This window comes from Puccinia triticina, chromosome 16A, assembly GCF_026914185.1.
Source record: "Puccinia triticina chromosome 16A, complete sequence".
NCBI classification, from domain to species: domain Eukaryota; kingdom Fungi; phylum Basidiomycota; class Pucciniomycetes; order Pucciniales; family Pucciniaceae; genus Puccinia; species Puccinia triticina.
Genome location: NC_070573.1, coordinates 283,913 through 311,711, shown reverse-complemented (window position 1 = coordinate 311,711; position 27,799 = coordinate 283,913). Strand labels below are relative to the sequence as shown.

Here is a 27,799-nt window from a genome sequence, read left to right as displayed (position 1 = left end):
TGTAGCGCGCCACGCTTTTGGAGCGGCTTTGGCAACGCGTGGGAAACACTTTTATTGGGGAGGGGGCAAGACCAAGTTGGCCGTTTCGTTTTCTAGCTGCCAGAGAGGAATACTTAAGGTAACACTCTTATTTTGCTCTCTGGATTAACTGTAAATAAACCTGCAGCTCATAAATGTTTGGAATTTTCCGAAGGATTTTGACGAACAGGAAATAATCGACGACAAAACTGTGGGCGCAATGGGCTGAGTTGAGGGAGGATCAACTTCAACGGCTCAAGATCATAGGCAAAGTGATTCAAAGGTTCTGCATTCAATTTTGAGGCATGTCTAATACAATCATTTTCACGTTAGGATTTCGTTTTCGGATAGGCTACAAATTCAAATCAGCTAGCAATTTTTTCATAGAATAAAGTGCTTCTATTTTCAGACTCGGACCATGGTATTTTTAATTTTGGCGTGTATTGAGGGCGATATACTCGGTCGACTCTAACTATGGTCTTCTTTTTTATCTGACACTACTGTTCTTACTAGCACACTTCAAGATATGTCTACGAGGCCTAAGGGACCAGCCAGTTATTCTTTTTTCGATATCGCCGAGCTAACAGCCGGCTTCTTGAAGTCGAATTTATGCGGTCCGGTTTATGATTCGGGCCCGATGAGTAGTTACTGTCGTCGCAGCTTCCTTCCCAATCTTTGGGAGGAAAGTATTCCGAGGCAGGTGTGGAGTGATAGTTTCCATAAGCTCCCGGGACCGAACCAGGGTCCTTGTTGGGCTCGCCTGAATAGTTTCATGAGACAGAAAAAAGTGTTTTCGTTATTCAGCCCTCTGTAAATGGTTTTTCAATCTTGAATGTCAGAACTCTAAACAACTCACATGGACGTCCACATTTTGGATGATAAGGCTCAGGTTCGCCGTTCTCAAACCTTTGGGCCGCGTCTGCCGGCCATGGAGTCAAGGCGGTTTTCCTTTGACTCCACAAAGGGTAGTGCTCGTCATGGTCGTTCTGCTTCCTGGAATAATCCGGCTTTCCGTCATAATATCTCCCATTGATGCTATCTTCCCATCCGTACGCTCCATTTCTTGGGTTTGCTGTAAGAATGTGAAAATTCCCATTAAGATCTCGCGCCCATCGACCTTCACACTTCTTGTAACACTCACAGATAGGCTTCACACCAGCTAAGGAAATATATATGAACGGTGTTTATAAGCAACCGGTGAGACCAATTTGGGCTTATGGACTCGACGTTATGGTGAGGTAGCAGACTTACAACCTGGATGGCCGCCGAGCTTACTATAGAAGTGATGGATCACAGAAAGAGAATCAGTCCGTGGCTCTTGTTTCTCAGAAAAGTTTGAGCTTACTGCCAAAAGAAGCTATGACCATCCGTATAAGACGGTTCGAGATCATCAGGCTGAGGGAAGTTAGTGAAGGCGTGGCAGTTTCCATATGGCTGGTGAGAGATGGGCGTGAATGACAAAACATAAATGTGTTGATTCAATAACCTCTTGGATAGCAATATGCCTCTTCATTTGTAACCCTGCCACGACACAAGAGTGGTTTTCGCTTACACAGCCATGATAACAGTCATCGCCATGATTGACCTCAAAATATGCAAAAAGCTGGACTGCAAGTGCAAGATAGATCACACAAGGTGGCTTATGTCAGAAGAATATGGCCAGCTCTGAAACGTAGACAGTACCAACCTTTAGGATATGCAAGCCTGGTATTACGTGCACATTCTGACACTTGTATATTAGAGGTCATTGCCGAAGCTATCGAGGTAAAAAAAGCAAATAGTCAGCATGAAACAGGCACGGTCCAGATGAGAGAGTTCGCCGGCTGTATATACCCGAGTTCATACTCAACCATTCCTCAGTGGGCTTGTGGTCTCGAATGTGCCCTGTGGCTTCATCCCAATTGGCCTCTGTTCCCGAAACTAAAACAAAAAGACTTGTCCAAGCTAGCCAAGTAATATTCCTCAAGAATGGATGATTCATAACGCGTAAGAGAGTAGAATTGGTCCAAGAAGCAGAATGAGAGGATGCGGATAGTCAAGAATGTGGGTTTTTTTTATCAGCAAATGAGCTAATTTTGTATCTTATAATCGGAGTGTCTTGAATGGTTTGGCTCTTCAATCCGGTGGGAGTGCCGAGGGAAAGCTGCAGCGACAACCCCGAGGGGTCCTATATTTATCCACTTCAAGCGAGTAGCATATCACGACGCGTCTGTCGAGTTGCTTCACCTCGGGCAGCCAGAGCTGACGGAAAGAATCTGCAAACCGTAGGCTTGGCCATAAGGCCCAAGTACATACATAAATTCTTTGGCTGGACGACTTGACGTATGCTAATCGGAAGTCAAACAACCAGATTCGAAGTTCTTCCTTGAAAAAATTCTCAATGACGTTGGGTAGGTGACTTGATCTGGTTCGCTGACGAGCCATTTGCTAGGATGGCAAAGAGACCACCAATATCCGTGAATCAAGATGGTGGATCATGAAGTGATCCAGTATGGACGGTGGACCTATGGTCAAGCTGGCTCGCTAAACCCCATGTTTTTTTTTCTTAGTTCTTCGCTGGTACGTATTTATGTACCCATCCAAGGTTTCGTGATAGATTCTTTTTCCCATTTACCAACCGAGAAAATGTGGGAAGCTCCTAACTATGAGATTTCTGCCCGTGTACAGTGTACGTCGGCAAGAGACATTCTTCCCCTGGCGCAATATGGCTCGTGTGCCGTACCAGATCCACTAACAGGTGGTAAACCTGGGAATGGTTTTGGGGGTAGAAGTAGAAGAAAGGGTACCGGTACCCCATTTGCAGTGTGTCATGACTTCATCGCGACGAAACGCAACGGTTGTGTCTGTCTCCCACAGGATTGCCGGAGTCCCCATCGGCTCACTAGACTGATGTTTGATCGCGTTTTCGAGATTAGCTTATTAGTCCATGTGATCCAAGAGAGCAAGAGACAAGCCGTCTGAAGTTGTGCTGTCTCGCTGCCGCACTGTCAGCGAGCAGTTGACCGGGATGGCCAAAGTTTCTTCGTGGAAAAGGGCGCATACTCAGAAAAATGACTGTTGACCGATGACTTGACCCTTTGAATCAGGTCACCGGCTGCCCCAGCTGTTGTTCGCGGGACTCGGAGGAGTTAGCAATTATACTGCAGTTGAGGGTGGTACCTTCTAAGTTTTATGGCACATCATAACACTCCCAAATACATAGAACCGGAAATCGAAATCGACTCGCTAATGGCGTTCTGGTTGGACTTAAAATAAATACATACTTGCACTCGTTCTTCATCCTGAGCAAACCTGAGCAAACCGATACAACCAGCACGGCGAGAAGATCACTAGAAGGCTGTGTGTGTGTTTTTGGTCATCAGTTTCCATCAAGTCAAACCGGTGGTCATTATAAACTGCCGCATAATAGGCACATCATTCCTTCACTCTCTAACTGCCACAAGTTGATCACTGAACAAGTCCTGATGGAAGATCAAGATATTGCCAAAGTTAGAAGATTTGGGAATTTGTTTATGCACAGTGGAGCAGACTGACGTGACTGAATGAAGGCAGGCCTGCAGGGTCTCCCGGTCGGCACACTCCGACAGGTCCGAGACCACTCCAGCGCAAGAACCCGGACAGCCGTTTTGTGAGAATTTTGGGTCAAATTGGGCCCGCGGGACGTGCAGCAGGTCACAAGATGTTCCCTCACGGAGAAAGGTGGAAACCCACTTCAGAGTTTGCATGGTTTAATTTCAGTCACCTTGGTGATCAGCAAACAACTTCTCTCTCCGAGGTTTTCTTTGATGCTATGTAAATGAAGAAAGAAGGATGAACCAAGCTAGTTGTCCACCAATTATGGGAATACAAAATACAGAGACAAATAAAGTATTTACATTGAAGCAAGCTGTAAGGAGAAGCGGGAACAAGACCATATTTTGATACAATTCATAGAGCTGTTCCTCGCTCGATATTTTCTCGGATCTCCTCGGTGTATTTGTTGTAAAACCGGCCAATCTGTAGAGCAAAAAAGGGGTTGTCATTAGTGAGAGTGTACATAAAGCTCTGAAGCAGTTACGTCGATAGTCCACCTTTTGATTGAACGCCTTGTTCTTGTCCTATAAAAATGAGAGAGAAAATATATAGGTTCAGTACTTTTTTGTAAGACGAGAAACAGTCGGAGGCGTGACTGACGTTGATGTAAGTAATTTCGCCGTCCTCCTCTTTCCTGACACGAGAACGTTTGCTCCTCTTGTCGATACTGGGGAGATAGATCGACATGTCAGTCGGATTGAAAATACCTACCAACTTATCATGAACGTACTCAAGATTAAGTTTCCCGACAACGCGATCAACTGCCTCTTCAGTGGGTCGATGATCAGCGTAGACTAGACTGTCCATGTTTCTGTAGAGGTTCTCGGCAGCCGCTCGCTGGATGACCGAGGTGGATGATCCAGTGACAAGTGCTGAGCTAGTCGAGGCCCCGGAACCTGTGGCAGCGGCTCTTTGTTTGTTGTAGCTGACTAAATCGGGTTTGAGGCTGTCAATATCTTTTTTATATTTTCGTCTTGCATAATCATCGTAATCTAAGGGATAGGAAGTCAATTTAGAACGTCAGTTCTGTTAATTGAGTAATCATAGGATGTGAGTTGATAACTGTATTGATATTGAGGGGCGAACCGGTGAATTCATGATTGCCTCTGCTCGCTTTCTGCTTGAGTTTTTTATCCCATCTTTCGTTATCTTCGATGCTATATTGCCATGCACGTTTCCGCTCCAAGTCTTCGCCAGCTTCGGCAGCCTCTGCCTTTTGTCCCAGTGCGATAGCCTGGGCCTTCTTGCGTTCAAGGCGCGCGATTTCCTTGGCGCTCACATGTGATCGGTTTGCTTCTGCGATAACGTCTTTCCGGTTAGCTCGAGACGATTGTTCCTGATAAGATTAATCCGATTATATATTTATCAGAAAAACATGCAGATAAAAGCGCCGGAAGTTTATAGCAAATCGACCTACCATTCGCTGACGCAGTTGCCGTAGTTTTTCGACCCGCGCTTGCATTGCATCTGTTGTACTCGTAGCGGGCGAATCAGTAGGTGGGGCCTCTGTAGTTGACATGGCCAGGAGAAAGGTCGCAACGTTGAATCAAACTGGGTGCAGCAAGTCTTGGTTGAAGCGGCGGATGTGGTAGTTGTCAGTCAAGTGTCATATCAACCCAGACACCTGCGCGGGTCTTGGGGATCCATAACAGCCTACCGGGGACCTCTCCGGGGGGCGGGAGAACGGGCGAATGTCATGTATTTGTGACAGGTGCTCCATCGCACTCGCTGCACGGTTTTTTTGTTCTCGGCCAACCCCCAAAGCACACCTGCGTCTCAACAAAATGGACTCCGCCCCACCACCACCGATTCACCTCGTCCCGTTCGCTCGGTCAGTGGTTGAACTGTTGACGATCTGGCCAGCCCTGCAACTCTCCTTCGAGCAATCAGCCACCCACCAGTCACGAGTCGCACAGGACCAGGCCCGGTCCGAGCTGGCAACCGAGCTCGTCGGTGCTTTCCTTGACGCCCAGCCAGCCGTCCCAGAATCTGTCCAACAAGGAGCGGACGATCAGCGGCCGATTCCCGACACTGAAGAAATCGAGGACTTTCTGCTCGGCTGGATCTTCGGAACTCTGGATGTGCGAATCGAGGATGAATCGGAGATCTCGGTCACCCGTGACCTGATCAGTCTGTGGAACGAATGGTCAGCCATGGCCAGCGCTGCCGACGAGGAAGCCGTCAGATCTAGGGGTCAAGTCATCCAACGGGTCGGACGAGTCGCGGCTAAACGACGTACTAATTCTTCTCAGATTACCGCTCAATTGGTCGACGAGGGTCATGTCAGCGACGATGGAGAGAGCGAGGATGATGAAGATAACATGAGGGTCGATGAGCCATCTTCTCAAACACCGGCCGCACGTCGCCATCCCAGCCCTACAATCGATGAGGATGGTTTTACCCTGGTTACAAAGTCATCCCAACGGCACTAGATTCATCTCTCTTACGGAGGTTTTCCACATACAAAATAGGATAATCTCCCCCTTGCAGAGGCAACTTCATGAGCCTCAAACTGTGTAACTGTGACATGTTGCCTTGTCTGGGCCTTTATTTTTATACTCTACTAGCTGAGCTCAGCAAAGCCTCCCGTCCCAAGGAAGGGAGATGGACTTAGGTCTGAAGTCCTCATGTCCTCAGTACATAACCTGGGAATGCATCAAAAATCGAGTCGACTTGACATCATTCAAGGAAACTTGGTAGCTTCAGCTGTGCTTCTCAGGTACCTTTCAGGCACTGTGTGACAGCAAACTGAACAGGAGACATATGAGGAAAAAATCTTCGGATAGTCCCACCAGAATTGTGATTTTATTGTCATACATTGCCCACAGTATGTTGCTGCCAAGCAAGGCCTCACTTCTTTGTTGGAAAAAAGTGGCCTAAAATAACCAGTCCCTGCCAAGTTGTAAATTGTAGGCCAGTCTTGCAAGATGGACAGTGATTTTGGAGGGGAGGAGGATGTGCAAGATTTTGAAGCCTGTGTATACATACTTGCAGTCCTGTGATTCCAAGGGCCAGAGGCTCAGTAAAATTTCACACAAAAGGGCAAGATTAAGTTTGTAGGGAGCATTGCAATTGTATTGTACAAACATTGAATCGTCTGGTCAGATTTCCATAGCTGACCCAAACCATGAGACATCTCTTGCAAATGTACTCAATTTTCTCCCTCACCCGAGTCGTCGCTTTGCTCTGCGACTGGATTCCTATCAGTGTTCATTTCCTTGACTAAAGCAGCCGTTCCTTCGTCCGTCAGAGTCGTGCCTTCCGCCTGCATCCTTCTTCCTGTAGAAACAGACAAGCAGAGTCAGTAAATCAATGATTTCAATAAAGGAGTATGGAGATCAGGGAAAGGGGTGGCGCGTGACCGGCTGCTAACTTATGAGAGTCGCATATGCCGCCTGTGTCATCGGTTCCAACTTTGAAAGCTTTTTCGTCAAATCTCTTTTCAAGTCCCAATTCGGTTTTTTAGGTTGGATTTTTGTCAGGTCCTGTTCAAGTCCGATCGAAAAAGTTGAACATTTGTGTTAGTACTGCAACCAGGTGAAGTCGAGAGATGCGCATATAGAGAGGAGACGGGCGGACCAATTCACTCGACCGGATCACTTCGTCGTTCTGTTTCACTTTCTCCATGATATCTTTCACCGTCTCTTCCACCGTTTCTTTCGAATGTTCTACCGGATCGTGTCTTTTAGGACCCTGGATTGCGGGGTCAATATTTTATCAGAAAAACATGCAGATAAAAGCGCCGGAAGTTTATAGCAAATCGACCTACCATTCGCTGACGCAGTTGCCGTAGTTTTTCGACCCGCGCTTGCATTGCATCTGTTATACTCGTAGCGGGCGAATCAGTAGCTCGGGCCTCTGTAGTTGACATGGCCAGGAGAAAGGTCGCAATGTTGAATCAAACTGAGTGCAGCAAGTCTTGGTTGAAGCGGCGGATGTGGTAGTTGTCAGTCAAGTGTCATATCAACCCAGACACCTGCGCGGGTCTTGGGGATCCATAACAGCCTACCGGGGACCTCTCCGGGGGGCGGGAGAACGGGCGAATGTCATGTATTTTTGGATTTCCCGCGCGGAATATCCGGTAGCGGTCACGTGATATCCGGAATATCTGGTCGGATTCTCGGATTGGGCTCCCCACTCTCACGCCCGTCGCCCATCGGGCCCTGTCTCGCACACATCTCAGATCATGGATGCAAAGCTGCCAACTCTCTTGCATCCATCGGGCCCTGTCTCGCCCGCATCTCAGATTGTGAAACTACCATAAAACCCCCAGTTGTACGTGCGACTTGCACCCAGACAATGAAAATAAATGAAATAACAACAGGCCATGAACGGGTTAAGGGGCTTCTTTTTTTTTTTTTTTTTTTTTTAAAAAAGTGCAGATTTGATTTAACATTGCGCACTATGCATATTCAACTAGCTAGCAAATTTAACTACGTAGCAGAACCACACAGCCTTACAATTGAAAATAGAGGGGAGAACTTTAACGGGCTTTCTGGGAGTTTGCTTTTGAGAGTTTTTTTTTGCTATTTATTTATTTAGAAGAGAAGAAAGAAAAAGGAGGAAAAAGATGGGTGAAAAAGGGAAGAACCCGTGGGGAGAAGTTGGATCCAAAGAGCTGGAAGGGGGATCTCAAAGGGTATCCCCAAATTTGCTTTCCCGTTGGAATTGAGGGAGTCTGGCCAAGAGTTGGATGGAGGATTTTTGTGGCCAGAAAGGCCAAGGGGTTGTGGAGGAGAGTTTGGGTTGTGACCGTGGTGATCCTCTTGTTGCGGAGGATTGTCCTGGCTACTGCCCTAGCCCCGGTGTACCTGGAACAAGAGACAAGGTAGTGATCCACTGTTTTGGGGACCCCACACTCCAAGCAAATTGGGTATAGAGCTTGACTGCACTTGAATTGGAAAGCATTCAAATGGACGTGCCCTGAGCAAAGTTGATGGAATGCCACCTGGACAGGAAAGGTCATTCACGGGGAACCTTTCCATAGTTTCTCCTTCCAGAGCAAATTGGTCTTCTTGGCTGACATGCTGCCCCTGATCGACTCGTCAAGGAGGGAAGCTCCTCTGGCCTCCACCGCTTTTCTGTCGGCCAGCTTGTTGCCCTTGATCACAACGTGGCCCGGGCACCATCGGACCATAATCTGTGTTGAGATTGGGATAGAGTCAGCTGTATCCTGGATTTGAGAAAGAATGTATTGGCCTGATTTTGGAGCCCTTGGGTTCCTCAACCTGTCAATGGCCGCTTGGCTGTCCATCAAGATGATTATTTGGGCCCCGGTTACCGGGAGATTTGCCGTGCTGCCTATCTCCAGTCCAAGCCGGATGCCTACCGATTTGCACTCAAAGTTGGAGGCCGTGCCTGGCGGACCTAAGAATGCAAGTTCAGACAGACTTCCATCTATTGAGACCGCCGCTGCTCCTAGCCCTTCCTCTGGGTGAGCAGAGCCGTCAGTGAAGATAACCAGGTCAGAAGCGGGGTTTACTGTTTCAAGGAACAATACCACTGATTTTTTTGCCTCCTGCTTGCTGGCCCTGTCAACGACAAGCTCCATATGTCTTTTGGGTTGCCATGGGGGCCTGCTAACGTTGACAAAATTCACCACCTCAAGCCTTTTCTCCGCGAGGCCAGCCAGTACCTCCCGGTTGAGGGAGGCGTGGACCAGGCTAGGGAAAGTCCTGGCCGTCCACAAAAGTTCAGTTTGAATCTGCTGCTCTATTGCTGTAGCCCTGTGAGTCACCCTAGTCAGCTTAGTCAGGTAAAATTTTGTAATCTGGTTTATAGCAGTTGTTTTGATGCATCTGAAGGGCCGATACTTGTTGAGGTATTTGACCGGCGTGGACTTCAGAGCCCCTAACGCGAAACACACCGCCGAGCGTTCTATGAGATCATGTTTGAAACTTTCTGCCTGTTCAGGGAGGTGAACCAGACCTGCGCCCCATAGAGAACCCTGGGCACAAGAACGGCCGAGATCAGAAGCCCACGCTCCTGCTCACGTATTCCCCACGCCAAGCTGCCAATCTTAAGGAGCTGGCCTAGAGTGTCATTGGCTTTTTTCCTAACCTGTGCGTGTTGCTTCCCAAACATCAGTTTCTCATTGAGCCAAAGGCCCAGACATTTGACGTCCCGCTGCGGGGCCAATTCCTGGTCATTAAAGAGGAAAGGGGACTACTGCTTTTGAATGTGTGAAGATCACGAATTGTGCCTTCCGGCTATCAAAGATAGCCCCATGGCTCCTGCCCCATGAGAGCAACTCCTCCCCTATCTGATTCAATCGCGCCCTGGCCTCTTCTACGGTCCTTCCCGCCGAGAGGTCAACAACATCATTGATGAAGCCTAAAGACACCTTATCCCTATCAAAGTCAAATTGCCTTAGCAACAGATCAGAGTTGTAGATGTTGTACAGGATGACTGATAAGGGTGAGCCCTGCGGGAGCCCCTTATCAACTTCAAACTCAGCTGATTTGTAATCTGCGAGGCGAAGTTTTGTGCATCAACCTTCCAGGAAACGGCCTATGATCTTCCACAAATAGGTGGGGCATCCCTTCCGACGGAGGGAATGAACCAGGCGGCAGGGGTTGACCAACGGGTAGGCCGACTTCCCATCTAAGAGCAGAGCCATGACTGTCTTTCCCTCCCTTCATTTCCGCTTTACCCACATAGTTAGCGCCAGCAGAGCGTCTTTGCACCCTTTACCTTGGCTTCCTTCTGAGTGTCTGTTGGGGATGATTTTTTGTGATTCTACCCAGAAAGTAAGTCGGTCAGCAAGGGTTGACTCAAAGACTTTGCTGATTGTGTTGATCAGGGCTATTGGCTGGTACACCCCTGGGTTGGTGTAATCCGGTTTTGAAAACTTCCTGATAATGACTGTGGTGGCAATGCGCCAGGCAGCGGGAAACCGGTCCTCGCGTATGCATCTGTTGAAAAGGGTAGCAAGAGTGTCAGCCGGCTCTGCCGCGCATATGGAGAGGATTTCATTGGGAATGCAATCAGGCCCTGAGGCCTTCTTCTTTGCCAGTCTACTTAGCACTTCAGTTACCTCCTCGCAGGTGACAAAGGGGTATACCACAAAAGAAGAGGCCTCCACCGGGGGGACATCCAACAAGTCGCAGCCACTCAATACAACTGATGTGCCTGAAAAAAGGAGCTCAGCCTTTTTGGTACATGTAGATGACATGTACAGTGACCTTGACTACGTGGCCTGTCACATACTCTTGTAGATACTATTTAGAGTCATTCCATATGTATGTAATGAAATCATTGATTCCTTGAGCTCTACCTCCAACAGGTTATGAGCCTCTTGCTAGAGCAGCTCAAATCATTCCAAAAATCTTTATCATACACCCGTAGCCGGCCTTGACAAGTATTCTCTTCCGACACCGTTAACCCCAGTAGTCAACCGGCGAGCCAATAACATCTCCACATTCCCCAGTTATCAGTAGCCGGCATTCAGAAGAGTAACCTTTGACAAATAATACCAAACCATCAAACATAGTAGTCAGCCGGCAAGCTCTTCTCAGACTTACATACTCCTTTCCTTTTCCCGTAAACCCTGAAAGCCGTACACAACCAATCAACAAAGAAAATTTCTTGTTTCAGCTCTACTGAACCTCCAACATAAAGAAACAAAATCAACATATAAATAATCAATTGACTAAATATAACAAAAGAAAAAAAATCAAAAATAAAAAAATCTTTCCTTTTATCTTCCCGATTATCCAACCAAACTCGACCATCGGGAGAACAGTTCCAATATAAATCCTAGCCTTGTTCACTATCCCCACGGTTTAATTCTGAGAGTGTTGCTCTCTAAGCAAGCTCGTGGTGAATATCCTGCAGATATTTGCGTTGGACTTATCACCCATAGGTGCAACACTGCTGAAAGATAACATTCTAAGTTGAAAATTAGTGGGAGCTTTGAAAAGAGGGGACGGCCGAGTCTGCTAGCAACCCAAACACAATGCCCAGCCTCCGGATCAGGCTCCAACTTCTTTGCAACTGCCTTTTATCATCAACCCGCACCGATTGAGGGAATCAATTCTGAAATCAGTCGCTACTTGAAGGAGGATCCCAAACCTAAAGGCACTAAGATCCTCGCCTATTGGGCCAGTCGACACAAGAATTATCCTATCCTGTTGAAAATGACTCGTAAATACCTGTCAATCCCCGCAACAAGCGCGGCTTCCAAGCGTGTATTCTCCAAAGGCCGACGAATCGTCTCCTGGCAGCGATCCACCCTCAAACCAAGGAACATTGAGCACCTGTTGTGTCTCAAGGGATGGTACCAGGCTTTCAATTCCCCTTGTAACATCCTATTGTCTTTTATCAGTGCCTACACCCGTTTCCTTGGGGTTCTTGCTTGTGCTTCTCAACTTGTTTCATTAAAATAAACCTGTACATACTACATATGGCCATTTTAATGACAAAAAAAACACAAAATCCAAAAAAAAAAGACACCACCCCCAAAGAAATCCTCCTTCTGCAAAATAACACTATATGCCCCGGGGTTCAGGGCATTTTTAAGGCCCATCCCAATGCCCCAGACCCTGGGGCATGACCCAAACCCCGCTTTTGGGGCACAGCCTTATTGCTTGAGTCCCAAGGAGGTCTTCTGTGTGATTAGTGAAGGAAGAAAATATTGGAATGGGTAGCGTGAAGAATTTTGTTATTGCAGTTGGGCTCAAGGGGAGAAAACAAATCCCAATCCCTTACTGGACTTGGGGGTCACAGTCATGCTCTGTTACCGGATGTGCAGGTCTGTGCACCTGAGGACATTGTAAAGCGGGTCTTTTAGCCTAGCCCCCGCGCACACGTGAGCTAGGCTAGAGGCCTCCCCCCAGCCTAGAATTGTGGATTGGTTATGGGGTCAAACTGGGCTTAAAGTTCCGAAATTTAAAATCTTGTTTCCTAAACATCATGATTGTTTTATTTATCAATTTCATTTCATGTTGATAATTTACTTCAATATGTCTGAATTTTCAGTAGGCTTCAATTTTTAGTAATAATATTTAGACTCAACTTGGCTTTGCCAGTTGTGTCTTGGTTGTTGTTTGCGTTTGTAGTTGATTGCTTGTCAGCGCTCTGATTATTCAATTTCCTCTTCCTTAGTTCGTGCAGTTTTTGTTTCCTCGAGATCAATTGTTCAATCAGTGAATTCATTGATGTGAAATCTGTTGGAAGCTCCATCCCTGTTCTTCCTTTTTGTCTGCAACTTGGGACTTTCTTGGCCAAGTGGGTCTCTTGGAGAGTTGTTTGTGAGGATGATCATTTGAATTCAGGCCAGGCGCGGTGTGCTTTGGCACACTCCTATTACGGAGTGTGCTTTGGCACACTCCTATTACGGAGTGTGCTTTGGCACACTCCTATTACGGAGTGTGCTTTGGCACACTCCTATTACGGAGTGTGCTTTGGCACACTCCTATTACGGAGTGTGCTTTGGCACACTCCTATTACGGAGTGTGCTTTGGCACACTCCTATTACGGAGTGTGCTTTGGCACACTCCTATTACGGAGTGTGCTTTGGCACACTCCTATTACGGAGTGTGCTTTGGCACACTCCTATTACGGAGTGTGCTTTGGCACACTCCTATTACGGAGTGTGCTTTGGCACACTCCTATTACGGAGTGTGCTTTGGCACACTCCTATTACGGAGTGTGCTTTGGCACACTCCTATTACGGAGTGTGCTTTGGCACACTCCTATTACGGAGTGTGCTTTGGCACACTCCTATTACGGAGTGTGCTTTGGCACACTCCTATTACGGAGTGTGCTTTGGCACACTCCTATTACGGAGTGTGCTTTGGCACACTCCTATTACGGAGTGTGCTTTGGCACACTCCTATTACGGAGTGTGCTTTGGCACACTCCTATTACGGAGTGTGCTTTGGCACACTCCTATTACGGAGTGTGCTTTGGCACACTCCTATTACGGAGTGTGCTTTGGCACACTCCTATTACGGAGTGTGCTTTGGCACACTCCTATTACGGAGTGTGCTTTGGCACACTCCTATTACGGAGTGTGCTTTGGCACACTCCTATTACGGAGTGTGCTTTGGCACACTCCTATTACGGAGTGTGCTTTGGCACACTCCTATTACGGAGTGTGCTTTGGCACACTCCTATTACGGAGTGTGCTTTGGCACACTCCTATTACGGAGTGTGCTTTGGCACACTCCTATTACGGAGTGTGCTTTGGCACACTCCTATTACGGAGTGTGCTTTGGCACACTCTTATGACAGAGTGTGCTTTGGCACACTCCTATAACAGAGTGTGCTTTGGCACACTCTTATGACAGAGTGTGCTTTGGCACACTCCTATAACAGAGTGTGCTTTGGCACACTCTTATGACAGAGTGTGCTTTGGCACACTCCTATAACAGAGTGTGCTTTGGCACACTCTTATGACAGAGTGTGCTTTGGCACACTCCTATGACAGATTGTGCTTTGGCACACTCCTATGACAGAGTGTGCTTTGCCACACTCCTATGACAGAGTGTGCTTTGGGATACAGGGTATCCTGGATTTCTTACTGCATATCCCACTCAGGATATCTGGTAGTGTTTGAAGTGATAGTTCCGAAATTTAAAATCTCGTTTCCTAAACATCATGATTGTTTTATTCATCAATTTCATTTCATGTTGATAATTTACTTCAATATGTCTGAATTTCCAGTTGGCTTTGATTTTTAGTAATAATATTTACACTCAACTTGGCTTTGCCAGTTGTGTCTTGGTTGTCGTTTGCGTTTGTAGTTGATTGCTTGCAACGGTGGGCCAGCTACGCTAACCGTAGCGTTAGCGTGGCGTAGCGTAGCGGAATTCCGCTAACTTTTAGCGTAGCATCAGCGGAATTGCGCCTTTCTGCGCTAACGCTACGCGCAAAGGGTGCGCAGCTAATTTAGCTGTTAGCGTAGCGTTAGCGCAGATGCGCGCAATTGCGCTAACGCTACACACGCAGGGCGCAAAAGAGCGCGCGCTACGGTGCGCCACAGTGCTTTCAGCTGAAAAAAAGGCCTTTTTTTCCGCTAAAAGCGCTGTAGCGCAGCGTAGCGTAGCGTAGCGTAGTGACTGTAGCGGCGCGCTAACACTAACATACAATTGGCGCGCTGTTAGCGCCGCTGAAACGTAGCGCAGCGTAGCGGCGCTAACAGCGCGCTAACGCTACTCAAAATGAGCGGGCGCTTTTTGCCGCTACACTAATGCTAAGTGGCCCTGTAGCGTAGCGGCCCACTGTTGTTGCTTGTCAGCGCTCTGATTATTCAATTTCCTCTTCCTTAGTTTGTGCAGTTTTTCTTTCCTTGAGATCGATTGTTTGATCAGTGAATTTGTTGATGTGAAATCTGTTGGAAGCTCCATCCCTGTTCTTCCTTTTTGTCTGCAACTTGGGACTTTCTTGGCCAAGTGGGTCTCTTGGAGAGTTGTTTGTGAGGATGATCGTTTGAATTCAGGCCAGGCGCGGTGCGACACGGGCCGGGTCTAACTTAACCCTGGTGGGAGGCTCGTTGTGGTTGGCGGCAAATGACTTGTGTAATGTCAAAATGTTGGCTGGGAAAGAAATGGCCAATGGCTGGAGGGAAAATATTAAGCCTCAGTAAGCCTCCCCCTCAGCTCCTGCAGACCTGCCCCAGAGCCAAATGACACTTCTGGACCTCAGCTTTCATTTGGTGCTGGTCTGATCTCCTCACTCCCAACCATTCTCCCTGTACTAGTATTTCAAAAATAAAAAAACACAAAGAAATGTAAACCAAGGATCTACAACACTTATGCATTGTGGATCCTGGATTGGCAAGATCACAATCTCTGACAATACACCAGACAGAATTATATTTTGCCGGCAGATCCATTGGCCTGTTAAGCGCGACTGAGTTTCAAGTCCTCTGCGCCTGCTCACCTTTGAGTGTAAACCACAAATCCTACTATCTCAAACATGCAAATAGTAGGAGTCAAGGATATTGACAAGCTTGTCCAGTCTGATTTACTGGGATGAGGTAGGCTACTGAATAGTGACCAGTTATCTGAATTTCTGGGGCAAGATCTGATGGGGAACAAAAGGTAGGGCCAAAGAGGGCAGACTAAATACAAAATACTATGGGGCTGAGTTGTGGCTGGAAGAAAAGATAAAACAGTGAAAATTCTCAATCAAGGGGCTGAGGCTGAAATTTTTATTGGGATGGAAAGTTCTGGAAAGAGGCTGGAATGTGGAGAGACAGTGAAACATCAGAAGAAAGAGATTACACATCACATGAGAGGCTGAAAAGGGAAGGGCTGAAACCAAAAGGGACAAGAGGTAACCAAGAGGGGATCCCCATGGTTATTACATGTGTGGCTAATGCCAAGATGGGGTTAGGAATCCCTACAATAGAGGACTGTGATTGGAGGCATTTCCCCAGTCAGATATGTGCAATTGTTGGAATTTCTCCAGCCAGAGCCTCAGAGGTCAATTTGACTTGCAGCACAGCAGTTGCACTGTTGTATTACATCTAATCCAACTGTAAAAATGTGGTGCAAACAAGACAACCTGCGGGTCAAAGATGTATGGTGAGTACTTGTACCAAATACTTGCCTGTTGTTCAGTCCAAGATCCTGGCACCTGCACCTGCACCCGGTGTCAAATAGAAAGCAGGACGTATAGATAAAGTTGAGTGTCCAACTTCTTTCTAGAATAGTTCCGGGCTTGTTTTGTAGTTGGCACTGAAAATCCGCAACATACAAATCCCTTCAGCACTCCTCCATCAGTCTGATACAATCCGCCTAGTCTAAAAAGGGTTCAACTGCTCCGCTTCCGCACGCAAGAACTCTGCAAAGGTATGATTTTAGGGTAGGTAAAAGCTCTCCGCACGCTTTTAATTTGTAAAGTGAAACATGAGAAAACAACTGCTACAATGTTGGTACCGTAAGAGTAGTAAGTAGAATGCTAGAATAGTGAGAGAAAAGCCGTCCCCTCCAGTTCCATCTCCCCCCCACTCTCTTCGCCCCGCCATCCTCAATTCCCACCCAACTTCCACGCACTAACAAACTCCACCTGCATCGCCTCCCAGCCTAGCACATCTCAAACACCTGTTCTCCTGCACCCCGCAACTAGCCTCCGGAGATAGTCTCTACCCAGCGCTTTGACCCCAAAGTCATCCGCTGATGATGTCCGCTTCCGCTGCCCCGGTTCACCTAACTCCGGGCTGTGGAACTCCTACCGTGCCAGGCAGTAGGCAGAGCGTTGAGGGGATAGGTGCTGTTGAGGCTGCCCTCGTGGTGGTCCAGCAAATGAGATGAGGATCAGGAAGTGTGATAGCGTTGGGGGGGATTTTTGAGAGACAACGGGGATGGAATACTGTTGGTGGTGGTTGGTTTGAGGAGGATCAGGTGATGGTGATAAGGGGGATAAGGATTGGGAATAGTGCTGGGGATGCTGCCAGCGGATCAGAAAAGTGATAGAATTCTCTTGGATCAGAGCAAGTCCCATGCCGCCCCATCCTCCAAGTTTGAACTTGAACTTGGACTCTGGGGAGTGACATGTCACAGGACATGTCATCACATCCCTAACTACAAACATCAAACAAGAAAAGAGGAAAAAGAAGAAAAAGAAGAAACACCACAACACTCAAACAAGAAACAAACCATAATAAGAAAGGAAGAAACCAAGTAAAGGAACAGAAAGAGCAAAGAAGAACAACAAACAACACAAACAACCAAAACAAAACCCACATGACTCATGTGTTAGGACCAAGAAACATGAAAAAGAGCATAAGGAAAAATCTGGGAGGGATTGAGAATCTCGAGGAAGTGGGAAAGTATGAGAAGGGATCTTGAGGGATCTTGAGGTCAAATTCTTGCTGGTGACATTGCTGATCTTGCTGACTTGAAGATTCTGATAATCTGGAGGGCCTGTGCCGGTATGACCACCACAGCGCCACTACCAGTCCGTCCGTGCACTTGAAACGCCGCAGTCCTACTCCGACTCTCAGCTAGATCTCCGTCTAGACTGTGGCTCAAACCCCAGTTCCCCGCACCCGTGTTGGTCCCCCGGTCCGCGCCCGTCTCCGCCTGTTGACTTTCAATGTGCTTTTGTTTGGTCGTACATTCAAGGTTCCCTCAGCAGCATACAAGCACGTGTGCTTTTCTCCTCTCTCAGGAATGCACAAGATTTCCGATGAGCTCAGCTGCCTGCGCTTTCCGGCCATGCTGCTTTGTGGGCATTCTCTGACAGCCCACCCATTTATACCACCACACCGGCACCATAGATGAGCACTTGTTGTAAGCCTGAAAGTACTACCCTATGAGTGCTGTGTACTTGCCAAGGAGTACTTTGTGTAATCCCTATGAATAAGCATGTATTGCACTGCTGCAACAGATGGCATGTTTGATGGTTACAGAAGAAAATATGCCTGGAAGTATCTCAATTTCCACAGCCTTGTGTTGTGTTGTTAACTCACCAGATTATACAAGCATGACTAGAGCAGAGATTGATATCAGTTGGACATGAAATTGAGCTAGCACATGACTGAGTTAAACCTGAGGCACAGCTCACATCTGGCAGCCTTCCTGAAAGAAGTTACCATCTGGCACTCTCTGGAGAGTGCAACCATTTCCCCCCTGGTGAATGGTAGGCACAAAAATGGTATGAATGGGCTTTTTTGGCCTGTAATTCACTTCAAGTGTATGAAATTTTTCCTGGGTAAGGGAGGGTAGTAACTAAGATGTATGAAATTCCTGAGAGTGCACCAGAAAAGCCCCCTCGGGGCCCTGCCCCCCCCCCCCCCCCCCCCCCCCCCCCCCCTTCAGCAGCACACCTTGTCTTAGGGCCTGCACCATAGGGCATCCATTCCTACCTAGACGCCGCGGGGAGGTCACTTCTGGGAGGGAGGGTGACCACACAGGGCCACACTCAAACCCCTGGAGGGGTTCTCTCTGACTTCGCCGCGTCGCCACAGGAGCCGCGGCGCCACTAAGTCACCTTTGTCTAGTAGCGCTGGCACTACTAGCTGCTCACATAGGGAGAGCCCCGGAAGTCAGGGAGTGACTTCCCAAGACTCTCGTGTGTGGGTCGGGGGGAGGATTTCTCCCCGATCCTTTGTGCTGCGCTCTTGTAGCGCTTCTCCTTGGACCAAGTCTCCCGGGAGGGGGGACAGGACAAGGAGAAGTCCCAGAGGGAGGAGAAGGCAGCGGATCGGATCCTCCCGGAGCAGAAAGCCCCCGGAGGGTGTGTGTGTGAAGGCGCTAGACCCATTACTCCGGCACGGTAGTGCGCGGAGCCGGGCGCCTACGTGGATTCTGCTCTTATCCCAAATAGGGGCATAGGAAAGGAACAATTGGATTGCGGGTTCCGTCGGAAGAGGGGCAAGATTAGGAGGTCCAGCAACTCTGTAGTTCTCGGAGGATGTTGTTGGTATCTGCGCTTTCTTTGCTTGAGTATTCTCTGATGTAGAGTTTATAGCAGTCAGAGTCCCAACGCCCGAGCCAGCGGATCCCGTCGACATTGACGCCTGCCTCAAGGAGGAAGGAGGCTCCTCCGACTCTGAAGGAGTGTCCTGATATCCCAGAGTACCCTTTCTCGGCCCAGAATTGAGTCAAGGCACAGCACACGGCGGGTTTGGTGAGGTGCACCCTGGTCCCGGCATCCCAATACCCAAAGAGGGAGGTGTCCTGTTTCGCGGCGTCCTTGATCCGTCTTTTGAGGGCCAGTATCGGGCATATCATCATCTTTCTAGCCGCTAGGTGGATCTCTTGGGTTTCGCCTGGACTGGCGGTCTTGGCTCCCCGGATGGCCAGGGTGGCTTTCCTCTTGAGATTGATGGTATGGAAGCTCACATCTCTGACTAGCACCGACGCCGATTCGCGGAGGGGGCCGGTCTTGTCGTTGTAGGTGAGCTCTCCTAGCCTGGCTAGTCCCCAGAAGGTGACTATGACCAGGTCTAGGATTGCTTTCTGGAACTCTGAACCGTTTATCCACGCCGAGGTGAGTAGGACGAGGTGCCTGATCATCACCGCTTCCTTCTTGGGTTTTGCAGATTGCTCGGCATTGATGTAAGCAGAGGATTTCAAGAGAGTGTTGACTTTGGTCTTTGTCTCGTACGGTTAGGGGGCGTCGTGCATTGTGTGCCACATCTGGAGGCCCGCTAGGTACTTCGCTAGGGTTACTGAAGAGACCTTGTGGGGTGCCTGACTCTCGAAGGTGCGTCCCGCCCAGTAACAGAAGTCGTATACATCTTTGGCGGTGATCGGGATCTGGAAGGGCACCCTGTTCGTGCTTTCCGCAAATTTAAAGTACTCCTTGACAGCGGAGTTGTAGCACGACAGGGTGTTCCACCGATAGCCTAAGAGGAAATGTTTGTCCTGGGTGGAGAGGTCTCAAGGGAGGGTCCCTCTCCTGGCTAGGTTTTTCAGATTTTCCAGTTGGTCTGAAGAGGACATGATGAATGGTGGTTGTCTCGGCTAGTCTTCCGGGGGGAAGGTAGCGCAACTATGGGGGTTTATATTTCTGAGGTAGAGGAACAACATCACGAGAGGAGCAAGACAAGGACAAAAGGAAGGGGGGGGGGACGAAGCCGGAGGGAGAAGCTGTAGGGAAGGAGGAAACCGGGGGTTACACCTGAAACAACCTGTATTCTAAATCCCACGGAACCACCACTGCCACTTGGTATTGCTTATCGTGTTTTGATCTATCTCCTCGAGATAGGGTGTCCGCCGCGTTTTCCGCAGATGTGACGCGTCGGGAGACAATATCAATCTCCATGTCCACCAGCGTCTTCTGAATGAGTTTCCACTCTTTGTTGATGGCAGGGTGTTTGGACTTCCGTTGGCAAATCACTGTCTCAGTGGTTGTGTTGTCTGTCCAGACAATCAGCGTCTTTCCTGGGCGGATTCCGAGTTCTTTGAGGATGAGGAGGCCAAGTCTGATTGCAACTGTCTCAAGCCATGTGATGTCTCTTTTTGGGTCTGGCCCCTTGTCCCAGCCTTGGGCTAGCTGAAATTGGGCCCATCTCTTGCCAATGAGGACACCAATTCCGAAGCTGGTGGGTGCATCACCCACCCACCCAATTTTTAAGGGGTCCGGGTTTTGGATCATCCTTGTTTCTTTGTATTGGAGGAGGGTCGACAGCCAGTATTCAAGGTCAACCCGGGCGTCTTTCGGGAGTGTCCGGTTGGTCCGTTTGTGGATCCATCCGTTCATCCATTGGTACAGGCTGTTGAGGTAACACCGTAACTGGGGGAGGATATAAGAAACGTGGTTTAATTGTCCCGCTAGCTGTTTGACTTGTGCAAAGTTGAATTCTGTGCCGGGGACGAGGAATGCTTTCACCTGTTGGACTCTTTGGTATTTCTTGTCGTCCGGGAGACGGATGGTTTTCTTTGTGGCGTTCCAGAAAAACCCAATATACTTCTGTTCCTCCTTAAACGGGGAATATTTGGTTGCATTTGTTTTAACGCCTAATTGTTTTGATCTTGCTACAATTTGATCCATCTCGACTGTTGAGTGGACCGTCTTGACAAAAAGATTGTCGTCTACCCATCGGAAGATGTTGACGAGGTTGAATTCTTTCCATGCACCCGCGGGCCTACCAAAAGACCTGCAACCTGCTACTCCGCCAAAGGCGATTCGCGTGTCAATAAGGATCCCTCCGTTGTGGTGTTCTGTGCCTGTGTCAATGCCAAAAAGGATACAACAGAGGGTGGAGACAGTACAGTCATCATACAAGAGGAGGAGATATTATCACATCAACAGTCAAGGCACATACGAACCAAAGAAGGATTTGTAGTAAGGAATAGTCTCAACCAGGAACGGAAGGAAGGAGCGCAAAGGAAGAAGGAAGGGAGGAAGGAACAGGAGGAAGAGGAGGAGAGGCCAAGACCCCCAGAATCCAGAATGGTCACGGATAGTGGCAATCTATACATCTGCTTGCTCAAGGAAGATTCTATCAGGAGGCTGTGTTTGTTTTGGAGGTGGAGTTAGAAGGTATCTAACACAGGCTGCACAGAATCTTTGGCTGGAGTCTTTGTATTTGTTTGCTCAGGGAAGATTCTATCAGGAGGCTGTGTTGTTTGGAGGTGGAGTTAGAAGGTATCTAACACAGGCTGCACAGCATCTTTGGCTGGAGTCTTTGTATTTGTTTGTTCAGGGAAGATTCTATCAGGAGGCTGTGTTGTTTGGAGGTGGAGTTGGAAGGTATCTATTAGGAGGCTGTGTTGTTTGGAGGTGGATTTAGAAGGTATCTATCAGGAGGCTGCGTTGTTTGGAGGTGGAGATAGGGTGTATCTGGTCCAGCCTTCAAAGGAATCTACTGCTGAAGGCTGTGTATTTGTTTGTTAGTTTGTATATCATAGATGTTTGGCTGTGGATTTAAAGTGTATCTAGCACAGCAAAGCTGTGTTGTTTGTATTTGTGGCTGTGTAGAAAGGCTGTGTAGGTGAGAACCCCTGCAGCAGAAATCCCTCACAAGGAGCTTTCTGCAGCAGAAATCCCTCATCCTCCAGCATAAAAGGAGGGCCTCTCCCCACTATAATTTTCTTTTTTCCCCATCAGCCTACAGAGGTTTGGTCACAAGTGGTTAGTTAGTTTAGTTAGGATCAGCCTAGAGAGGTTGGTCACTGTGGTTAGTTTCTAGTTTGTAGCAGCCTAGGAAGGTCTGTTTATTGTGGTTATTAGTAGTGGATTAGTGTAGAGAACTTTAGTGTGTGTTAAGAACAGTAGTAGAACCAACAACCAACCAACCAACAACCAACATCCAACCCATATATATATATATTTACTTTGTAGCAGATTATTACAACAACATAGTGTCAGCAATTTAACATCACAAATTTTACAACATAAATCAAACTTTATCTCACCCACCACGTTAAACCAAGTTACAAAAGATTCACCACAACTATTGATGCAAGTGATCTAGGTCAGATAGAGATTACTATACAAAAGTAAGAGCTATCTTTGGAATCAGCCACACCATTTAAATATTGATTACAAGACTCTTGGTTATTTGCATAGTACCATCAGAGGGGCAGGTCTTTCAAACCACCCGTAAGTTGTAATAGGCTTTCATCTTATTCACAACTTATCTCCCCCTCAACGGAACTTCGATTACCACTCATCCATTCCCTTTGGAGTCCCTACACCGTTGAAATCCTTGATCATCAGATAGCGCCATTGGTCTTTTGATGTTGAGATCTGGCAGTAGGCCTTTTCCCAGTAAAAGATTGCGAGGAGCAATGGTTGGGTTTGGCTGCGGAAAAACCGAGATGTTGCTTTGAAGTCGTCCCAGGTCATCATATAGTCTAGTTTATCGACGAATGAGTTAACTGACGGGATTCTGGGGTCATTCCGGGGGAAAGATAGATCATTTATTGGTCTAACTGAGCCGTCGCCGTTTATTGCGGCACCTAAGGGGTTTGTTTGGAAGAAGTCGTATCTCTCCATTAGTTGTTCATGGGAGAATGGGCCAAACATTCTTCCCGCTTCAATCTCTTTTGCTATGGTAGCTTCAATTTTGTCCCTCGCCAACGTGGCGCCTTGGTGATTTGGCGGGGTGTAGTACAGGATCTCAGGTCCTAAGTTGTGCTCCGGGATCCCTTGGTGGAACCCTTCTTTGAAACCATGTATCACATCGCTGTACTTCTCTGTCAGGCCCGCTTGATCTAGGGCTCTCTTCCATTCCCCAATGTTCATCTCACAGGTCACCCGGGTTGGCCATTGCGGGTGGTTTACCGGGCTTATTGTCTCACAGGTTGTTGGCTCTCTTGGTTTGTGGTGGCTTGGGTGCTCAGGTGATACGTCCCTAGTGAGATGTCTAGGGTTTGTACTCTTATGATTTCATTACTCGGAATTAACAAGTGAAGCATGGGCGGAGGAGGGGGGGGTGTTTGGAACGCAATGGAAATGAGACAATGGAAGGAGACAAGAAAAAGGGAAACCAAAAGGGTGGGGGCGGTGTGGTGTGCCAAATGTGTTTCAAGTATCAAATCACATAAATTCACAGTTTACTATTGAGAAGGAGACATATTTCTAGATGTATTATTGCATAATTGGATTCTACAGGTCATTTAACCCCTAGTCACTCACTGGAACCACTAGGCTAGCTGCACTCAGTCAAAAGTTACTATTATTATACTGTGTTCATAAGCATAATTACATACTGTAGAGATATTTTGATAGTACATAGTATAGAATTAGACTCAAGGACATATTTATAGTGTATGTAGTGGCGTGGTTTGGCTCTGCCCATGGCATGGTTCCACCTGTGGACAACTCCATGATTGTTGTTTGGCTCCACCCACACACCACGGCATGGTTCCACCTGTGGACAACTCCATGATTGTTGTTTGGCTCCACCCACACACCACGGCATGACTCCACCTGTGGACACCTCCATAATTGTGTAGGCTCCATGGACACCACCACATGGACACCACATGGACACCACAACCACAACCACGTGGACACCATATGGGCACCACCACCACAGCCAGGTGGATACCATCACCACATGGACACCTGTATAGTGGTCACACCAGCAAAAATCCCTCACAAGGATCCCCACCAGCAAAAATCCCTCACATTTTACTATAAAAAGAGGAGATTTTCCCTCCTCAGTTTTTAGCATGCCACTCAGGCAATCCTAACCAGAACACACATCTCACTCAGAGTTACAAGCCTCATCCACATAAATCCAGCAGTGTGATCTCAATCAAGTTGCCCATCAACATCTTTCATGCCTCAGAGTATTTCTAAGTAGTCAGGTAGCTAGTATCACCACTTGTGCTCTTAACAAGTCAGAGTGATCTTAACCCATTGCGCTCTTAACTGAAGGTTAAGGAAGAGGGCAAAGACACTTTGAATAGTTCACATATAACATCAGTTCTCTCAGAATTTTTGTATCAGTTTATCTCCACTTTCATATCACAAACATATAAAACCATATAAAACATATCTTACGTTTAGGCTCATTTCCATTATCTGACTCAAGGCTGCTGTAAACCACTCTAACTCCATTTCCCTTACAAAATCCACTTTCCGCTGAATTCAAGTTTGATCTAGGTCTGATAAGAGACTGCTGCACATAGTTTTCTCTATCATTAGTTTGCCACAACAATAAATAAATTTGTTGTGAAAACTCTTGTGTAGTATCATAGAGGGGCAGGTCTTTCAAACCACCCGTAACAGTTGTAATAGCTTCTTACATCTTTGAAATATTATAACTGGTATTTCCCCCTCGCAGAACTGCCACCCGTCCCAAAGGAGTTCTCACAGCGGGAGGCGGTCGTTGAGAGTTCATAGGGTTATTGGGTGATGACTCCGAGGGAATCTAGAATGGGGCCGTTCTGGAGCGAAGGCGTAGGGATGTTAGGGAGGGATGAAGGTGTTTAAGGGCCAGAGGAACGGGAACTTACTGGTCTCGGTTGCGATTTCTCACGCTCCCTCCAGTGTGGTTGGGGTTGAAATTGTTCCCCTTGTATCCGCTCCCTGGGGGGCCTCAACCGTGGTCTGGTTTGGGGGGAAGGGATGTGTGGCTTTGCGTTGTGGAGGAGCTGTCCTCTGTGGTCGCTTTGTGGCTTGATTTGGCCTTTCTTGGGTTCTGTTGGGCTGGGGGGTTGGCTCGGTTGGCCTTTGAGGGCCGGATGCCTTTGAGCGGTGTAGGGACTCTTGTGGGACACTAAATGTTTTATTATTTGGTGAAAATATCCTTTGAGGGGGAAATAAATTGCTAATAGGTTGAAAGGCTATTACAACTTATGGGTGGTTTGAAAGACCTGCCCCTCTAATGGTACTATGCAAATAACTAAGAGTCTTGTAATCAATATTTATAAAGATGTGGCTGATTCCAAGATAGATCTTACTTTTGTATAGTAATCTCTATCAGACCTAGATTCCTCAAATCACTATTCTTTCAGATCTGTTATAACATCTGATGATGGGGGATAATATAATCCAGTGGGATTAATTATGTAAGATACAATTTTTGTTGATGATGGGTTGTTGATGAGAAGGTTGGTAATGATCACTTCCTTAAACAATCTCTTGATCAGGCACTTTAATCAATACTAGAGCTCCTGGTTTCTGCTACACTACTACTACTAGTTGCTATAATTGTTGTTGATGAAGTTGGTAATAATCTCTTCCTTAACAATCTCTTGATAAGGCACTTTAATTACTACTAGAGCTCCTGACTACTCCTACTACTACTGACTCAAACTTAACACTACCACTACTACTACCATTACCACTAAACTACCACTAAACTACCACTGTAACTAAACTAACCACTGTGACCAAACCTTCCTAGGCTGATGGGGAAAAGATCTGATGAGGGGGGGGAAAGAGGCCTCCTTATATATTGAAGGGTGAGGGAATTTAGTTCCAGGGGAACTCCTTGTGAGGGCTATTTTGCTACAGGGGATATCAGTTGCACAGCAAGATATGCATGTGTTGCACTGCCTGCCAAACAATGAGGTAATGGATTCTGCAGGAGGGGATATCAGTTGCACAGCAATATATGCATGTGTTGCACTGCCTGCCCAACAATGATGTAATTGATTCTGCAGGCAGGCTCCTTGAACACCTTATCTGCCTGCATATGCTGCACTGCATGATATCATGTGTTGCTAGGTGACCCAAACAACATTCTGTAACCTACCATATGCCTGCATGTCCAGCTGTTGCCTTCTTCCATCCAGAATATTGGGGGTCAAAGCCTCTCCTCCCACCTTGCTCCATCCTTCCTTCTTCCTCCTCCCTAATTAATACTTGCATCCATATCCCATCATACTGAATCCTAGACCCTCATAAAGTAATATACCACCCTTATAAAGATAATATACCCTTATGCAAGTAATATACCCTTATAACACTGCCTTACTTGATACACCACACCATCCTCCCTTCCATTCCTGGTTGAGACCTGTGCTTCCAATACCTTCCACCTCTTCTATTGATAACATCCTTCCACCTCCCTGCCATCCTACCTAGTCAAGGTCCTCCATTCCATCCCTGATCCCGCCGTCCATCCTACATGATCCTAGTCTGCCGTTCCATCCGTGCTAACACTATCCCTCATCCATCCGTCTGTAATGAATCCATTCCTCCCATCAACACATACACTGCTTGTATTATATATAACTTCCTCCTCTTATAATGAATGATAGCTGTATCTATGCTGTCCCAATACCTCTACAATGTGCTTTTTGGCATTGTCACGCCAATGGAGCACCACAGCGGATCGCCTCCGACCTTGCCGTTGCCAATCGCATAAGGGTTATCTTGGAGACCTATCTTGTTGAAGTCCCGACAGGTGGAAATGGCTTCGTCGGCCGTTTCTTGTTTGAATTGGGATATGTCCGAAAAGGACTCTTCGCCGTTCTCTTTGACTCGGAAGGCGAAAGCATTGTTCCGGATCCTAATGTCGTATCTCAGGGCTACCATGAAGCCGTGTTTGCGGTGGAGGTGGTCGCAGTGGTCTTTGTGGGCTAAGATCCAGTCCGCAAGAACAGGGTAGTGATACCTATCTTGGTCAGATGGAAGACCCGGTGATTGAGGGTTCAGTCTGAGAAGTTTTGAGAAAACTCGTCTGGAACCGGGAAGCCGTGGTAGCGTAATCCTTTTTCGGCTGCCGTCTCTTCAACCTTTGGCCGGTTCTTTGAGTGTTTGGCGAGTGCCTTCTCTTGCCAGTATCGGTTGAAGATGGTGAGGGGGAGTGGTCCTTTGCATTCTAGGAGTAGTTTGTGGAAATACGGGGGGAAGCCGCCGTCATCATGGGAGTTGGATTGGCCTGCTATGAATTTGACGTTCCGTACTTGGGTTGTCTCACCAAGGGCTGCTGGTCTCTTCTGGGGGATGACTGGAGCTTCAAAAATGATGGGGTTTTCTTGGCGAGCTGGTTCCTGGGTAGTTGACTTTTGATCTGCTAGAACGGATTCGTACATTTTCATGTACCGTTCTACCTTCACGTCGTCCCCGGCTTTCTCGGCTTGGACGATCTTTGTCATCAGGATTGCTCGAGTTTTGCGGTCTGCTTTTGCGTTTTGACTTCCGTCGTCTACGGCGGTTGGGGAGTCTTTCTCGGCAATGGTTGGCTCTATTGGGTTTAGGATTAGGCCGATGTTAGTATTGCTTCCTCTCTCAAATCTACCCTGTGCTTACCACAAGTCATCTCAAGTATCTCAGTGATTTCCGGATCCTTGAGGGGTTCCTTTGGATGCTCATCTGGGGTTGGCTTGGCTCTGGGTGCGGT

At 47.5% G+C, this 27,799-nt stretch overlaps 4 protein-coding genes across 4 annotated transcripts; 1 reads left to right on the top strand and 3 right to left on the bottom strand.

Moving 5' to 3' along the window:
- Positions 1-342: 342 nt before the first annotated feature.
- Positions 343-1,999, bottom strand: PtA15_16A38 (uncharacterized protein; the record flags this gene model as incomplete). Its single annotated transcript, XM_053164074.1, has 9 exons — positions 343-370; positions 604-778; positions 875-1,090; positions 1,160-1,177; positions 1,270-1,292; positions 1,364-1,452; positions 1,571-1,626; positions 1,706-1,774; positions 1,852-1,999. 9 exons carry the CDS (start codon positions 1,997-1,999, stop codon positions 343-345), a joined length of 822 nt encoding a protein of 273 aa, XP_053027687.1.
- A 1,946-nt stretch (positions 2,000-3,945) lies between these two features.
- On the bottom strand, positions 3,946-5,110 carry PtA15_16A37 (uncharacterized protein; the record flags this gene model as incomplete). The annotated part of the gene is made up of 7 exons (XM_053164063.1): positions 3,946-4,014; positions 4,089-4,115; positions 4,192-4,258; positions 4,322-4,583; positions 4,678-4,831; positions 4,871-4,927; positions 5,009-5,110. The coding sequence occupies 7 exons, from the start codon at positions 5,108-5,110 to the stop codon at positions 3,946-3,948; spliced, it is 738 nt and encodes a 245-aa protein (XP_053027686.1).
- A 265-nt stretch (positions 5,111-5,375) lies between these two features.
- On the top strand, positions 5,376-6,023 carry PtA15_16A36 (uncharacterized protein; the record flags this gene model as incomplete). Its single annotated transcript, XM_053164052.1, has 1 exon — positions 5,376-6,023. The coding sequence occupies one exon, from the start codon at positions 5,376-5,378 to the stop codon at positions 6,021-6,023; it is 648 nt and encodes a 215-aa protein (XP_053027685.1).
- Positions 6,024-6,742: 719 nt separating this feature from the next.
- PtA15_16A35 (uncharacterized protein) lies at positions 6,743-7,462 on the bottom strand (the record flags this gene model as incomplete). The annotated part of the gene is made up of 4 exons (XM_053164041.1): positions 6,743-6,870; positions 6,965-7,076; positions 7,171-7,284; positions 7,361-7,462. 4 exons carry the CDS (start codon positions 7,460-7,462, stop codon positions 6,743-6,745), a joined length of 456 nt encoding a protein of 151 aa, XP_053027684.1.
- Positions 7,463-27,799: the final 20,337 nt, after the last annotated feature.